General features: G+C 38.2%; 1 protein-coding gene across 5 annotated transcripts in view; it reads left to right on the top strand.

Moving 5' to 3' along the window:
- bnc2 (basonuclin 2) overlaps positions 1–14057 on the top strand; it is a 168132-nt gene that overhangs the window by 57420 nt on the left and 96655 nt on the right. For 2 of the 5 annotated variants that reach the window (XM_051115754.1, XM_051115784.1), the window contains exon 2: positions 9683–9928. The exons of 1 other annotated variant lie outside the window; for it this stretch is intronic. In XM_051115754.1, coding sequence (XP_050971711.1) covers positions 9683–9928 — 246 coding nt within the window. Of the gene's footprint in view, positions 1–8375; positions 8808–9682; positions 9929–14057 lie in introns of those variants that run through there. 2 more of the 5 variants (XM_051115762.1, XM_051115768.1) reach the window with 2 other exon arrangements.

Below are 14057 nucleotides of genomic sequence, written 5' to 3'. Positions count from 1 at the left end.
AAAGGGACTAAAAGGGATTAATTAATTAAAAGGGAACCAATTCAATTCTGAGTTTTGCTCAATGCACAAGGTTACAAATAAAAGATTCTCACAAATTTCACTCAAATTTCTAGTATATTTAGTAAATGTAAAAGAAATATGATCTCGATCTGTGGAGGAAAAACAGAAAACAAGAAAATAAAGAGCAAGAGTGCACAAGGTTTTCTCAAGAGGCAGAAACACTGGCAGAAAGTGGTGGTAAAATAGCTCATCACCCTTTCAGGGGCGCCCTCTGAATTAACACCAAAAAGCCGTGGTGTGACCAGCCCTGGACTGAGCCTAATCAAAATCTAGAGGTTCTGTAAGTGAGAGGGAGTCTGGTCACGGCACGCCTGAGAAAGAGAGCGAGAAAGAGAGGAGTGAAAGACATGGAGTGGACAGTACCCTAGAGATACACTTCTCTCTCGTCTTGTCATGATGCAGCATGGTGGCTCTCTCTCAGTTGTCAGCTCTGTGGCCAGCCCTATTTACACATTTATACACACCTGCTTATTTATTTATTTACTGCCATGACAGAGAGCCACTCAACCGGCTACTCTACACACATACACACTCATCACAGCGTTTTAAAAGGCCAGAGCAAAGCGAGAAGGTCTTACGGCACTGCGGGATGAAAAAACAGGGTGGCGGGTGCATTCAAGAGGCTAACAGTTTTAATGGGTGGCAGGCAGGAGAAGAGTAAAGAGTGGCTGAATTATTCAGTCATATCTCTGGGTGAAAGGGACTGTGGTCTCTGCTGCAGCTCTACAGTCCTGTCTCTAGAATAAGAGGGAATAAGGACACAAAGGGAGAGAAGGTACAAATGGGCCAAAAGTGTGTGTGTGTGTGTGTGTGTGTGAGAGAGAGAGAGAGAGAGAGAGAGAGATTTTATGGAGGGAAAAAAACATTTGAAACAATGTATTACAAGGTAGTAAACTACAAATGTTAAGACATAAAGACATAAAGAGTTACTTTGACACATCAGTTATTTTGTATTTTAACGATTAAAGTTATTGTCATTCAACACTTATACGGCCACACAAGACAGCAAAATCTAGTTTTACAAAAGGGGGGAAATTATGTAGTATTATGGAAATATAGAATAATCAAATGTCTCACTTCTTTCTTTCTTTCTTTCTTTCTTTCTTTCTTTCTTTCTTTCTTTTTTTTTTTGTCAGGAAAACATAGCACCTCTGCCTCATTTTCAGATGTGATTCATTACAGACTTATGCTCATCAGTACTGTACTGCATGCAGGCCCTTGTTTCCTGATTGTTAACATTCATGTTCTACGACAGCTTGCGCCATCAATAAATGTCCCCTGGCTAATAGGACACACATGTTTTTGCTTCCTCTCGAGCTCGGGCAGTGGAATCAGATGGCAGACAGCTTTCTGGATCTTCCCTCATGAGGTCATTACATTGCAACATTATCAAAAGCATGTAGGGAGAATGATGCTGGATGTGCTATAGACAGTATAGCATGATAGTCACAGCATGTCATTTAATTTAAGTTGGTTTTCGATTCCCCCCCCAGCCCAACCGTTTCCATTTGTCTGTGAGGGCTACACCATTCTCAGTGTGGGAAACCCCCTGTGTGCACCGTGAAGTGGACTGGTCCATGTGTCAAAGAGGAGTAATTGATGACAGGCGTGTGAGTGAGTAAACCTAATCAGGAGCTCCAGGGACATGCACCAGTGATTCTTATATGCAGAATAGGAAAGCTTCACAATTTGTGTCACTATCTCTCTCTGTCTCTGGTTGCTTCCTTTTCAAAGTTTTCAACACTGTACTGTGAATTTACAGGTAATGAATGGAAATTCTGGACTGTTTGTGAGTCAGTGTGGACGTTTATTTACCAAAGTATATTAATTAAATAACCATAGTAAAAATCTAAAAAAAAAAAAAATCATTCCTCAACAAATTTAACACAAATCATTTATCCATACAGGTAGACATAGAATAAGAATGCAGACCCATTATGACACATAAATTCAAACTTGGCAATTCTGTTCATTCCAGCTTTTCAGGAAGGTAGGATTGTGAGTGTGTGGCCCACTGGGGTATGTTTCTCAAGAGGAAAGAAGGAGAAGTCATAAGGGAGAACAATTAGCAGTTAATAAAAAGGCAAAATAGATAATGGGTAATAAGTGATCCAGTAGTGCAAGAGTAAAGGTTCCTAGCTTGTTAAGGTATTTTAAGCAAGAAAGAAAAAAAAAGTATGTATAATGTATATATATGTATGTAAAGGCCTGACCAATTCAAATTCATGTCATTTAAGCACTCTTTCATACACATGGTGTTCTGCACATGAATTTGTGTATAATGCTGTGTTTAAGTTTTTTCATGCACCTGTCAAGTTTGAGATTTTGGACTTTTAGGTTTTTCAGACTAGTGGAAACAAAACATCCAAAAGTCACTGTAAAGTGTTTCTTTTATAGCACTTTATCTGTTTTGGTCAATAGATTTCAATTACAATATATATTTTTAAGGGCCGTTTTGTCAAAATGAGTTTTTTCTCCTACACTGAGCCATACTGTAAATCTCCACTTCAGTAGCACTTACACACACCAAACTTTACATATTTATTCCTGTCTATATCCTTACAGAGTGATTTGTTTATAATTAGCTTGTTTTTATACAACATTTTATTGCCCTCAAAATTGGAAAAAATATATTGTTTTCTGTAAGTATTTTCTGAATTATGGAGTGGCAAAAATGAGATACTCAAACTTCCCTCTGTAAAAACATTTGACTCTAATATGTCAAAACAATAAACAAGAATTTTGAAACTGACTTCATCCAGTGTTTAGATTTTTGTACTACACTTTTAAAAATAAAGGTGTTTCATGATGCCATAGAAGAACCTTTTTTTTGTCTGAATGGTTCCATAAAGAACCTTTAACATTTGAAGAACCTTTCTGTTTGACAAAAGGTTCTTTGTGACGAAAGAAGGTTCTTCAGATTATAAAAAGGTAAGAAAGAGATGTTTTTTTTAAAGAACCTTTGACTGAATGTTTCTTTGTGGAACCAGAAATGCATTTCTATTGCATCGCTGTGAAGAACCTTTTAAAGCACTTTTTTTTAAGAGTGTAGAAATTTATGCAAATTAGTGCATATTTCATTAAATAATATCCCATTTGCATATTTAAACCTAACATGTTAGAAAACTTGAAATACAATTTTTTTTACCCTATTCACATACAGTGTCTCGTCTTAATGCTTTGCTCAGATTTTTCGATTTTACACATATCAGAGCTTTGAAATTAAAGTAAAAGATCTCACCTCGAGCCACTAGTTCCCCTATACTAAAATATTTTACCCACAAATTGTTTTGTAGCCTTTTTTTTGTTTGTTTTAAAATTTGTGTTTATTTATATTTATTTTTTTATTTTTCTTGAAGTTTTTTTTGTGTGTTTAATCAAAGGTGTTTTTTGTTTTTGAGAATCGATTACATTTGTCTTTGTATGGAACAAATTGTGTACAGCACAAGTACTTCTGCAGTGCCAAGCAAATCCTGTGCCAAATTATTCTGTGCCTCTACAGTGGCAATTTAGATGTTTTACAACATATTTATCTATTAAAGATAAATAAAAGTTTGGTCAAATTCTGGTGCTGGTAAAAAAAAAAAGTTTGGTAAAATTCTGGTGCTGCACAGGATACTTATGATAAGTGTACTTGAACCAAAGAATGCCCTGATGTGTAGATGGGCAGATTTGACCTCTGATGTTTAAATTGAATACCTGTAGATTTGAGTGTTATCTCTTTTCTATTAGTGTCAAGGACATTCATAAATTTCTCAACATCATAGACAAGTGCAACAAAAGAAACCAATAAGATATACGCTCAAAATAGGATACAGTTAATACATTTTATGTCATATGTTTATATGACAAAAATAGTAAAAATAAATAAGCTAGTGTACTATTTCCATATTCAACCTATGTTTTATTTAAAAAACAAAAAAACAAAAGTTGGATCACCCAGTTACCCAATAATGAGATATTTGAATTAAGAAGCTGCAATTTACTGGCAGTGCAATGAACTAAATAGTTAGTTGATGCAGTTTATCAATGCAATTAGCTATTTTAGAGCATGTGTGAATGTCAAGAAGACACATGTGTTATGAGGATAAGTTATGTGGTGGGTTATTAGAATTACCAACAGAGAAATGTAAAAGTCACACACCTCCTTGTTTTGCAATTCATTGAAAAATGAGGAAAATATATTATAAATTACAATATGCTTTTTAGTCTCTTTATACATACAAAATCCAAAGGAATAATAAATTAGATACAACTAAACATGCTACATTAAATTACCAACAGAATGAAACTCAAAAGGCCTTTTGAGAATTAAGGCAATCCTTTTTTTAAGGTTGGCATTTTGCATAAAAACAATTTTATTCTGAATACTAGTCTAAGCTCAGTTCTCTAAGCTGTGACATTGGGGATCAGCAGTCATTTCTTGAACATATTCATAAATTCTGTTATGTAGAAAGCTATAGACAGGTTTACAAACTGGATGATGGTCTGCAAGTTGTTGAGCCTGGAGAGGCTGTGCCGTGAGGAGGTCACGGGGCAAGAAAGAGAAAAAAAAGTGACAGAGAGAGTGGACACACACACACACATACACACAAATCCTACCTTTTCAGCAGTGATGGAGTTCAAGTGTTGCTTTTCACCTCAGTCCCAGAGGTGATGTGAGACAAAGAGGGCAACATTAATTCTGCTAATTGTGTGATGGGACTGAATAGGTAACACTTACTGGAACACTGACACTCTCAATTGGCAGTCCCCTGAACAACGAGTAGAAGTGAGGCGGGTTGAAGGATTTTTTATTGCTTTTTATCCGTTTATAAATGTTACATCCACATGCCCTCTGAGTGAACCAAGAAAAGTTGTAGTGCTAAATCTCGCTTTTAAGTAGGCCAACATGAAAATCTCTTTGTTTTCATTCTTTTTTAATCCTTGCTCTGGCTGGTCACAATGGTATACTGAAAGATTGCACTATCAGTGGCATTTAGATCATGTGTGGCTCTTGAGTTCAGGGGACCTTCACTTTCTCTCTCGTTCTCTAGACAAGTGAAAGGTTGTTTATGCATGGTGTCATATGATGTCTTGTGGCCCTTTGCATCTTCCAGCAAAACAGAACAGTGACAGTTCTATCTGGCTGCCATCTGATCGACACGCTGTCTTCAAGTCACATGAAGAGCACACTAACATCCCACTCGTTCATTCACTTGTGTGTACAGTATGTCTTTTCTCTATAAAAGACAACAGGTTTACCACACCTTCTTAAATGAGTTGTGAGTTTTCTACTGTGGATGAAAAATTAGAAAAATGGCATTATAACAATTGTTTAAAAAAAAAAAAAACTAGTTTTAACAGGGGCTCAGAGATGCAAGGATTGTTCAAAGCATGGTGAAAACCTTATCTCAGCGTTAAGTGAGCATCATTGTGTTTTTTATTCTTATAAACCATATAAACCATATAAATTTGAATGAAATTATATATATATATATATATATATATATATATATATATATATTTATTGACATTGCACAACCAAAAAAAAAACAAACAAACTGAATTTTAGAAAGAAAAAACTGCATCTATTTAATTAAAATTAAATCTTACATCTTCAATAATAATAATAAAAAAAACTGTAAATAAAATATAGTACAGTAAAAATCATTACATTTACATTTATGCATTTGACAATACTTTTTTTCTACAGTGACTTGCATTCCCAGGGTAGCAAACCCATGACCTTGATGTTACTAGTACCATCCTCTACAGGAACAAAAATCATCATGTCACCTCATGAATAATTAATTAGGATTCACTTTGCCATTCACTTGTCAGATAACGATTTTTCCCCCTCTCTGGGTTGTTTACCAGCTTTCGCTCAGCGCAGGCAAAGTTTATTATCAATGTCAAGTCATTTGCAAACAGACATTACATCTACTTTCCAGCAGTTCTTAGTTTTTTAAAAACCGTACAGAGGTAACTTGAGAAAGCAGAAGAAGAAGAAGAAAAAGACAGCTTTTAAGACATCTGCAAAAATGTCACAGACCCCAACACTAAAACAGACATGGGTCACTAAGAAAAAGTCAATGCCCTCTGTGCTGCCGCAGTGCCACAGCCCCAGGACTCCCAGCATGCTCTCTTCTCTTTTACTCTAATGAGTTGCAACACAGATAATGTGGCTGATGATCTTTCATTGATTTGGCTATCACTTGCTTGTCTGGTAATTGATCCGTAGCTGAGCCTCTAGTTAATTATATCAGCTTCGACATGGCCCTAGTCTGGGGGGAATTTGAAGTCTTGCAGAATAATAGTTTTAATAAAGGAGTCCATTACTGTGGCTCTCTGCTTTCCTTTGCTGCTGCTGGTGCTGCTGCTGCTGCTGCCTCTGCCACTGACAGGATCTGAGCTCACCTCACCCCCAAGAGAGAGAATGAGGACTGGACGAACTGAAAGAATAGGATGGAGATGGCAAGTAAAAATGGAAAGGGATAGTGGCAGAGTCCTCTCAAACCTCTCACAAATAACAACTATTAATGGGGAGGTCAGAAGCTGAGCTGCCAGCTTGACTTGAAACACTCGGTAGCACTTGAAAAATCAAGAGACCAGCACGCTTGAGAGAGAGAGAGAACATAAGTGGGGGAGAGAAATTGAGATGAGAGATGTGACCGTACAGACTAAATAAAGAAACAATTTCATTGGAATGAAGAGTTATTAATGATTTAACTGGTAAAATCTACAATATATTTTTTTAAATGTTATTTTTTAAAGCCACGGTTACTACACATTATTGTGTGTGTTGTTTCCAGAAACAACAATTCTTGGCAATTTAAAACTGAACAAGAAATAGTCTGTCCACAGATGAAATGGACGGGACAAATGTGTGACAATGGGCTCTAAGCATCTCTCTCATTAGTGTCCATTTGCTTGTAAAGACGTGCGGTCTTCACGTCTTTGGTTACCGTGGAGGGCACTTTACACTTGAAAGAGAGAGAGAGAAAGAGAGAGAGAAAGGAGGTGAGGAAAAGAAACAAAACGGCATATTAAGTTCTCATTGCGGCTGCCACCATTTCTTGTGCCTTTTTTCATTCAATCTAAAAAAAAGAAGATGAAGAAGAAGAAGAAGAAGAAGACACTAGATTTGATCAGACAAAATGCTGTGCAGATTACTTAGGTAAAGGTTAGCCAGAGCTGTCATTAGTGCTGTACAGAGGCTTTTAACAGACAGTAACAGCTGTCTCCTTCAAATTGCCACAAAATTTCAAGTGGCTTTCTACATACGAGAAGCCATTTAATGTAGCGAAAGGGAGAAAAGTTAATTCCCTTTCTTTCTGTCTCATAGAAGGGAGATCACGGTGACATCTTCCTCAGACACACTCGCATTGTCAAAGACTATAATTTTAACAGCTGACGTGAGGGGAAGTGCTGGAGGAAAAAAATATGAGAGGAAAAACACGCAATAATAACAAAAAAATAGCTTCATTACACAACACATTTCTCATGTAAAATGTTTTGGCATGTACAATGAGGGAGAGATGCTGCCACTTATTGTAAGTGCATATGTTAGGGCTTTCTTTCTCTTCCCCACCTTTGTGAGACTGTCTGCTGCGGGGACCAATTTGGCAAAAATGGAGCCTCTTCCTCATTTTTTTCTTAATTAAAATCTGAAAGCATCCACTCGAGGTTTCCCTGTGTGTGTGTGTTTGTGAGTGGGAGAGAGTATGTATGATTATGTGCTCTGCCGCACTACTCCACAAGACGGTGTGTGTGTGTGCGCATTCGCAGGGGGAGTTGGAGGGGGGGCGTGGACTGATTACATAGAACCATTAGCTAGAGCTGTTTAATACAGCGGGAGAAAAAAAAAACAGACAAAGGAATCAGAGTTTGTAATAAAATCAAATGGTTGTGTGTCCACCTTAAAATACCTGCCTTAATGACACATTTATCTTTAATTCCAGATGGTGTAAAAGTTGAGATGAAGATAATTGCGTAAGCAATGAAATATATATATATTTCTTTCATTATTTTTTATTTAACAATTGACTTTTTAGCGGGGAATTTTTAAACGCTGTTTGTGTGTTCACTGCCTGTCAAAAGTAAAAACGAAATAAAGAAAAATATAACAGTGCAATTGGAATGCTCAGAAACATCTTTTCGTTTAGCATTGAGGTTATTATAGAAGTTGGAGCTTGTCCAATTGTATTGACAAATGCATTATTTGCTTGGAATAGTTGTGTGGATGGGCCAGTTCAGTGTGTGTGTGTGAGTGCATGTATTAGAGAGTGGCTCAATCCCACTGAGGTCTGGAGTGGAGAAGCATCAGGCATAGAGAGCTGGTAATAAGACAGGGACAACCCTTTCCCCTCCTGCTCTCTCTCTCCCTCTCTCTCCCTCTCAGTGGGAAAGCAGATCAGTGGAGGAGAGAGAGAGCCGTGTCATTGAGTGCCAGCAAGAAGAGAGGAGCAGTTAACTCAGACGCGCTGCGGCCCGACACACACATGCTCTACCTCACAACAACACACATGTACTCACGGCTGCACGCACATGCACACTGACACAGCGCTAGCTGGAGTTAGTCTGAAGACAGAGGACAGGCATCTCTGAGGGTGAGAAGGGGCCCGAAGAAAGAAAGCAATACTGAGAAAGAGAGGGAAAGAGAAAGAGAAAGAGAGAGAGAGAGAGAGGAGGGGCTGCTTTGGAACTGACACACTCCAACACCTGATCTCCACACAGCTGGGAGGAAAACCACGCTGGACACACTGGTGAGAGAGGGCACCTTTTGGGGAGAAGGGAGGGACGATTGTCTTCTGCTTTTAGAAAAATTGTTTACAAGTAATTTTGGTAGTTTTCGCTTTTTAATTAAACTTTTTAAAGAACTGTTACAATGATAGGATAGTTGGTTTTGATTAGAAGATATGTAGCGTAGTCATGCGAGGAGCAAAAGTGTATTTTACGTGCAAAATATTAAGTGTTTTTTTTTTTTTTTTTTGCATGTCGAGGTGTGCAAAGGGTTCAAAGGGCAGGTTGTGGGTGACTGAGTTTGTCTGACGATTGATTTCTGTTTGGAATGTATGTTTGTGTATATGTCCGTGTATGTTTGGAGGACAGCCCATACACTGCCTGACTGACATTTGGGAAAAAAGTGTGTGTGTGTTTGGGGGTGGGGGGTGTGCGGACAAAAAAAGCTACTCCTCTCCTTCACCATCTCCTCCTCCATTTTCTGCCATCCCCCTTTTTTCTCTCCCTCTTTCACTTCAATTCACACCCCCATCCCTCTCTTCCTCCTTCCTTACCTCCGACACTTCGCTCATCCTGCCCTCTACCACCACATGCCCCAGAGGAAATATGCATTGTGCAGTCCTGCTCCTGAATTAACTCAACACACTCCTCCTGCTACTGGCAGGCAAGACCCTCCACTTTCCCCCCTCTCTCAAGAGAAGATAGCAAAGAGAGAGAGAGAGAGAGAGAGAGAGAGAGAAAACGAAAAGAAAGAAATAAAGAAAAAAGAGAGCAAGAATAGGACAGAAAAGAAAAAAGAACAGAGCAGTCACCCTTTGCCTCTTTGAACCTCCACCTTCACGTACTTTTCTCTCCGGCTCCCCCGTCCACCCCCCTTCCCCCTCTTCTCTGCCGGCAGTCTGAGGAGACAGAGTTGGATGTGAGAGGCGGTGTGGTGCGGAGAGAACGAGATCGAGAGAGGGCACGCGAGTCCACGGCCAGAGCCAGCAGCAGGAGCAGCAGCAGCGGTGCAGGGGGAGGAGGAGGAGAAGGAGAAAGCTCCATGCAGTTCAGCACCAGACCGGCCAGCGCCGAGCCGGGCTTCATGGGGACATGGACACAGCAGAGCACTGACAGCAACCTCCTCTTCAGAATGTCCCAGCAGGTCAGTGGGATGCTGTCCCTTTCACTCACTGTGTGTGTGTCTCTGTGTAGCTGTTATTGGTGTGTTAGAAAAGTGTATGATGTTTGTGCGTAAGCATGGTTTTCATATATATATATATATATATATATATATATATTTGTATATTTTGGCATATGTGTGAATGTGTGAAAAAAAAAAAACTGTTTGTTGTAACATTTGCTACTCTGTGTAAGCTATGTTTTGCTTCACTTCTTTGAGTCGTTGATGCCCGTTGTGACAAATTTCAGCCTTCTTTGTAAAGTTTCTGAGTGTTGAAGAAAAATTTGCTTTTATAAATTGCATTAGTGAATATGCACCGGGTCAGTGTGGGAGGATTTCATTTTGTTTTAGTGACCCTTGGTAGATCAGGCTGTGGCACACTTCTAATTGACTTCATCTGCTTGTTGCTGGAGTCCTCAACATCATCAACTTCTAAAAGCACAACACATTCCGTAGCGGTGTTAAAAATACAGCTCTACAACATTGTGTAGTTATTGTAAAGTTCCTGTGCTGAATGCTTTTTTTCAGGACAGAATGTTTATGGGAGGGGGATCAGGGTCTGTGGAGGGAGAGATGGTGAGCAGAACATTAATCATCAGGGCTGGTTTCTCTGTGCCATGCACACACTGATACGAGCGCAGGCCCCTGGACTCCCTTTGGCCAACAATGGGGGTCCATCCACATATCTTTCCAGATTCCTCTCGAACTTTTTTTGTTTTTTTTTCACTCGATCAGCTCTCTTTATTTGCAGCACCAATATGCGTATCGATTAAACTAAATACTTATGAAGCCGATTTGAATACCGATATGAATAAGCATTTAGCATTTATTTGACATAAAAACTTTTTTTCTTAATAACAAAACTTTTTTTCGTTAAGTTTTTATTTCACTAAATAACTATGTGTTATTTATTATTGACAAGTTTTACTCTGCGCGGCCCTAGTTGACTTAGAAATGCAGAATCTGAGTGAGATTAAAGATTTGAATGGTACTAATCAGCCGCGCGCTGCGCTTTACGGCGCATCGGAGCTCCGGCGCAGGTGGATGCAGTCCTGCGCTTCAATCCTTCACGAAAATACTTTGAGCTTTAAAGGGTTCTTACACATATGACAAGTTAATGGACATTCTGTATAGACCCTACGCGTTTAGTAACCAAGTAAAATTCTCTAAATAATTTCTTGTGCTTTCTTGTATTATGAAGAGGCTTTGAACATTTGTTAAAAACGGGTGATTAAGTGTTTATACCGTTTATCCTTGACATAAAATAGTAGTGTCAAAAGTGAAAAGCAGTTTATTTGAAATCGACTGTAAATCACTCATCAATTATTGGATATAATAATTTTATTAAGAGAGTCTCGTATGTATTTAACACTGATGACAGTGTAATCTGGCTGCTATCAATTATTTTTGTCAGGACAACATTGTCTCAGCTGTTCAGTTGCAGTCGTGCTGCTTAAATGTAAATGATGTGCGTGCAAACCTTTTTGCTATGTATATTAAAGAAGATTTACAGAGAAATGTCAAAAATAATACTTTTGTTCATAATCAATAAAAATATGATGCGACTTACACAGATAGCGAGAAAATGGTTAGCCACTAATTACTGCTTTGATTTTTTAATGTTCCTTCCTTCTTTTAGAATGCAGTGCAGCGCTTGCAGTTGTTTCCCCTAAATATGTTTTTGCAAATGTGTATTTTAATGTATTTTAAAAAAAGTGCGGCTGCAATGCTTTTTGAGTGTGTAATTTAACCTAAATGTATGCGTCTTAGGTAAATTTAAGCTTTATCTGTGGGCTACTGTTATCAGGAAGATCAAGACACCTTCATCATCTATTAATTTCCGATTCCGATTTTTTTTTTCTTTTTTTTTCTTTCTTTCTTTTCTTTTCTTTTTTTTTTTTTTTTTTAATTAAAAGTACCTGCGCATTTCCACAAATGATACTGACACTACTGACCACGTGCAATGGTCGATATTAATATCAAAACCACATGAGCAAATATTCTGAATGCCTGTGCTGGGGTTTATTTTATGCAGTAGCCTAGTTTTGTTAATGTGGGTTTGGTTATTAATGGGTTCTAATTGCTCAATCTCGACTAATCGTCTTCAGTATGAACAAGCACTTAAAGGTTCTTCATTTGATGTGATTCATTTGACACGCGGTGCTGAAACAAGGCTGTGATCAGTTCACATTGTAAACGCTTTTCTGGTGCTGAATCTGATCAGATCTCCCGTGAAACCTCTGAGATGCTGGTGCAGTCGCACACCACCACTCTTTCTAAGATTCTCTCAGCATCCTTTTATGTTTGCACAACTTGTTATTTTCCCCTGTTGCCCATTCCTTTAATGCCAATTATTAATAAATATGAATATAACATTTTATTGTAGATGTGTAGATTTTGCAAGAACTTTCGATAAATTTTCGATAAAAGAATGTATAGCCTAATACAACGGCAACTGCAAATACATTGTTATTATTAATGTTCTATTATTTATAATATTATTATTATTAATAATAATAATAATGAAACGAATGAACCTGAAAATGAAATATTTTCTGCAAAACAATTAGCTGAAAACGCCAGTCTTATTTGGGAGCGAATTCATTTAATCGCCACATCAAAACGTAAAATACTGTAATTGTATCATTTCTTTCCTTTTACATTATGAATTTTGAAATTTTAATATCTTGACTGATAAAATGAAAGACGCAAAAAATAAAAATCTTCCGGTTGCGGGTTCGACATGGGTGATAGACAGAGACTTATAGTGAAAATAATTGTTGGCATAAAAGGAAAAACAGCCATAAAAGACCTGCCCGATTGTGTTCGATTTGTCCGATTATACAGCTGCTTTAATTTAATTTATTAGCTATTTTATTTGTTAAAGAACGCACACACACAAATATATATATATAGACTATATATGTTCTCATGTTTTTTGAGATCTGACAACTGAACAGAGTTAGGAAAAAATTACATCTGCAATCATCAGTTATACGCGGTTTATGGGTGCTGCTATTTTTAAAATATCTTCCCTAATACAACAAATATATAAAGTAATAAGGTCCTTTTCAGATTTTGGCAAAGGAACGCATTTATTACATTTCTCTACTTTCTTCTTCTTTTTAAAGACTTTTTTTAGACTTCAGTTCTGCGGTCTTCTGTACTGATCATATGCGTTTGTGGCGTGTATGTGTGTGCATATATTTTTATTTTATTTCTTCTTCTTCTTCTTCTTCTTCTTCTTCTTCTTCCTCTCTCTCTCTCCTCCTTTTTTTGTTGATCAGGTGTATGTTTGAGTATGTGTACAAGAGTGTGTGTACATGTGATTATAGTGAAGTGTGTTTTTCTTTCCCCCTCTGTGTGCTGCATGTGTGTGTGGGTGCGAGATGAAACGACTCTTGGCTGGCCTTGGTTGAGAGAAAGAGAAGGGTGGAGTGGAGGAGAGGAGAGGAGAGTGAAAGAGGATATGTGGTTAGGGAGACACCCACCACCTTTTCTCGGCAGATAGAGCAGAGCCCAGGGCAGTGCCAACACCGCTGGTGCAGCTAGTGCTGACTAAGATGGAGCAGCCACAGGAAGCATGACTGTTTCAACCTTTGGTGACAGGAAGGTGCCTGTCGCAGGGACATTGTCAAAACTCAGGCAAATTGAATATGCAGCTAAAACCTGTTTAGTCACTTGTTTGAGAATGTGTTGGAAAATAAATCAGTGCAGTGTTTTATTGTGTAAAACAGCAACTAAAGGGGAAGTTAAATTTCAGTTTTCATTTGTGGAGTCAGCTCTCCACTGTACAGAAGAGAGGCTGCTGGTTCAGGGGTCTTTGTGCTGAACGGATCTGGCTCCTGCCGTTAACTACTGACCCTGTTAAGTAATGGACTCAGTTGAGGGGAGTAATCTCACCTGGCTCAGGGATGCTTTCTTTCCTAATTCCTCTCGCTTTCCCCGACAGACAGCCTCTTAATGTTTTCAAGGAGAAACTGGAATGTGGAGGAAGCAGAGAGGGCGGGGAGAGGATCAGAGAGAGTGGTAAACTTTTTTCACTGTTTTTGTTGTAAAGCGAGAGTGCTTGCTGGCGTGTTTTATTGTGGAAGTCAAGAGTTACAAAAAG

The sequence above is a fragment of the Labeo rohita genome, chromosome 1, assembly GCF_022985175.1.
Source record: "Labeo rohita strain BAU-BD-2019 chromosome 1, IGBB_LRoh.1.0, whole genome shotgun sequence".
Classification (NCBI taxonomy): domain Eukaryota; kingdom Metazoa; phylum Chordata; class Actinopteri; order Cypriniformes; family Cyprinidae; genus Labeo; species Labeo rohita.
This window is presented reverse-complemented; position numbering and strand designations above follow the sequence as displayed.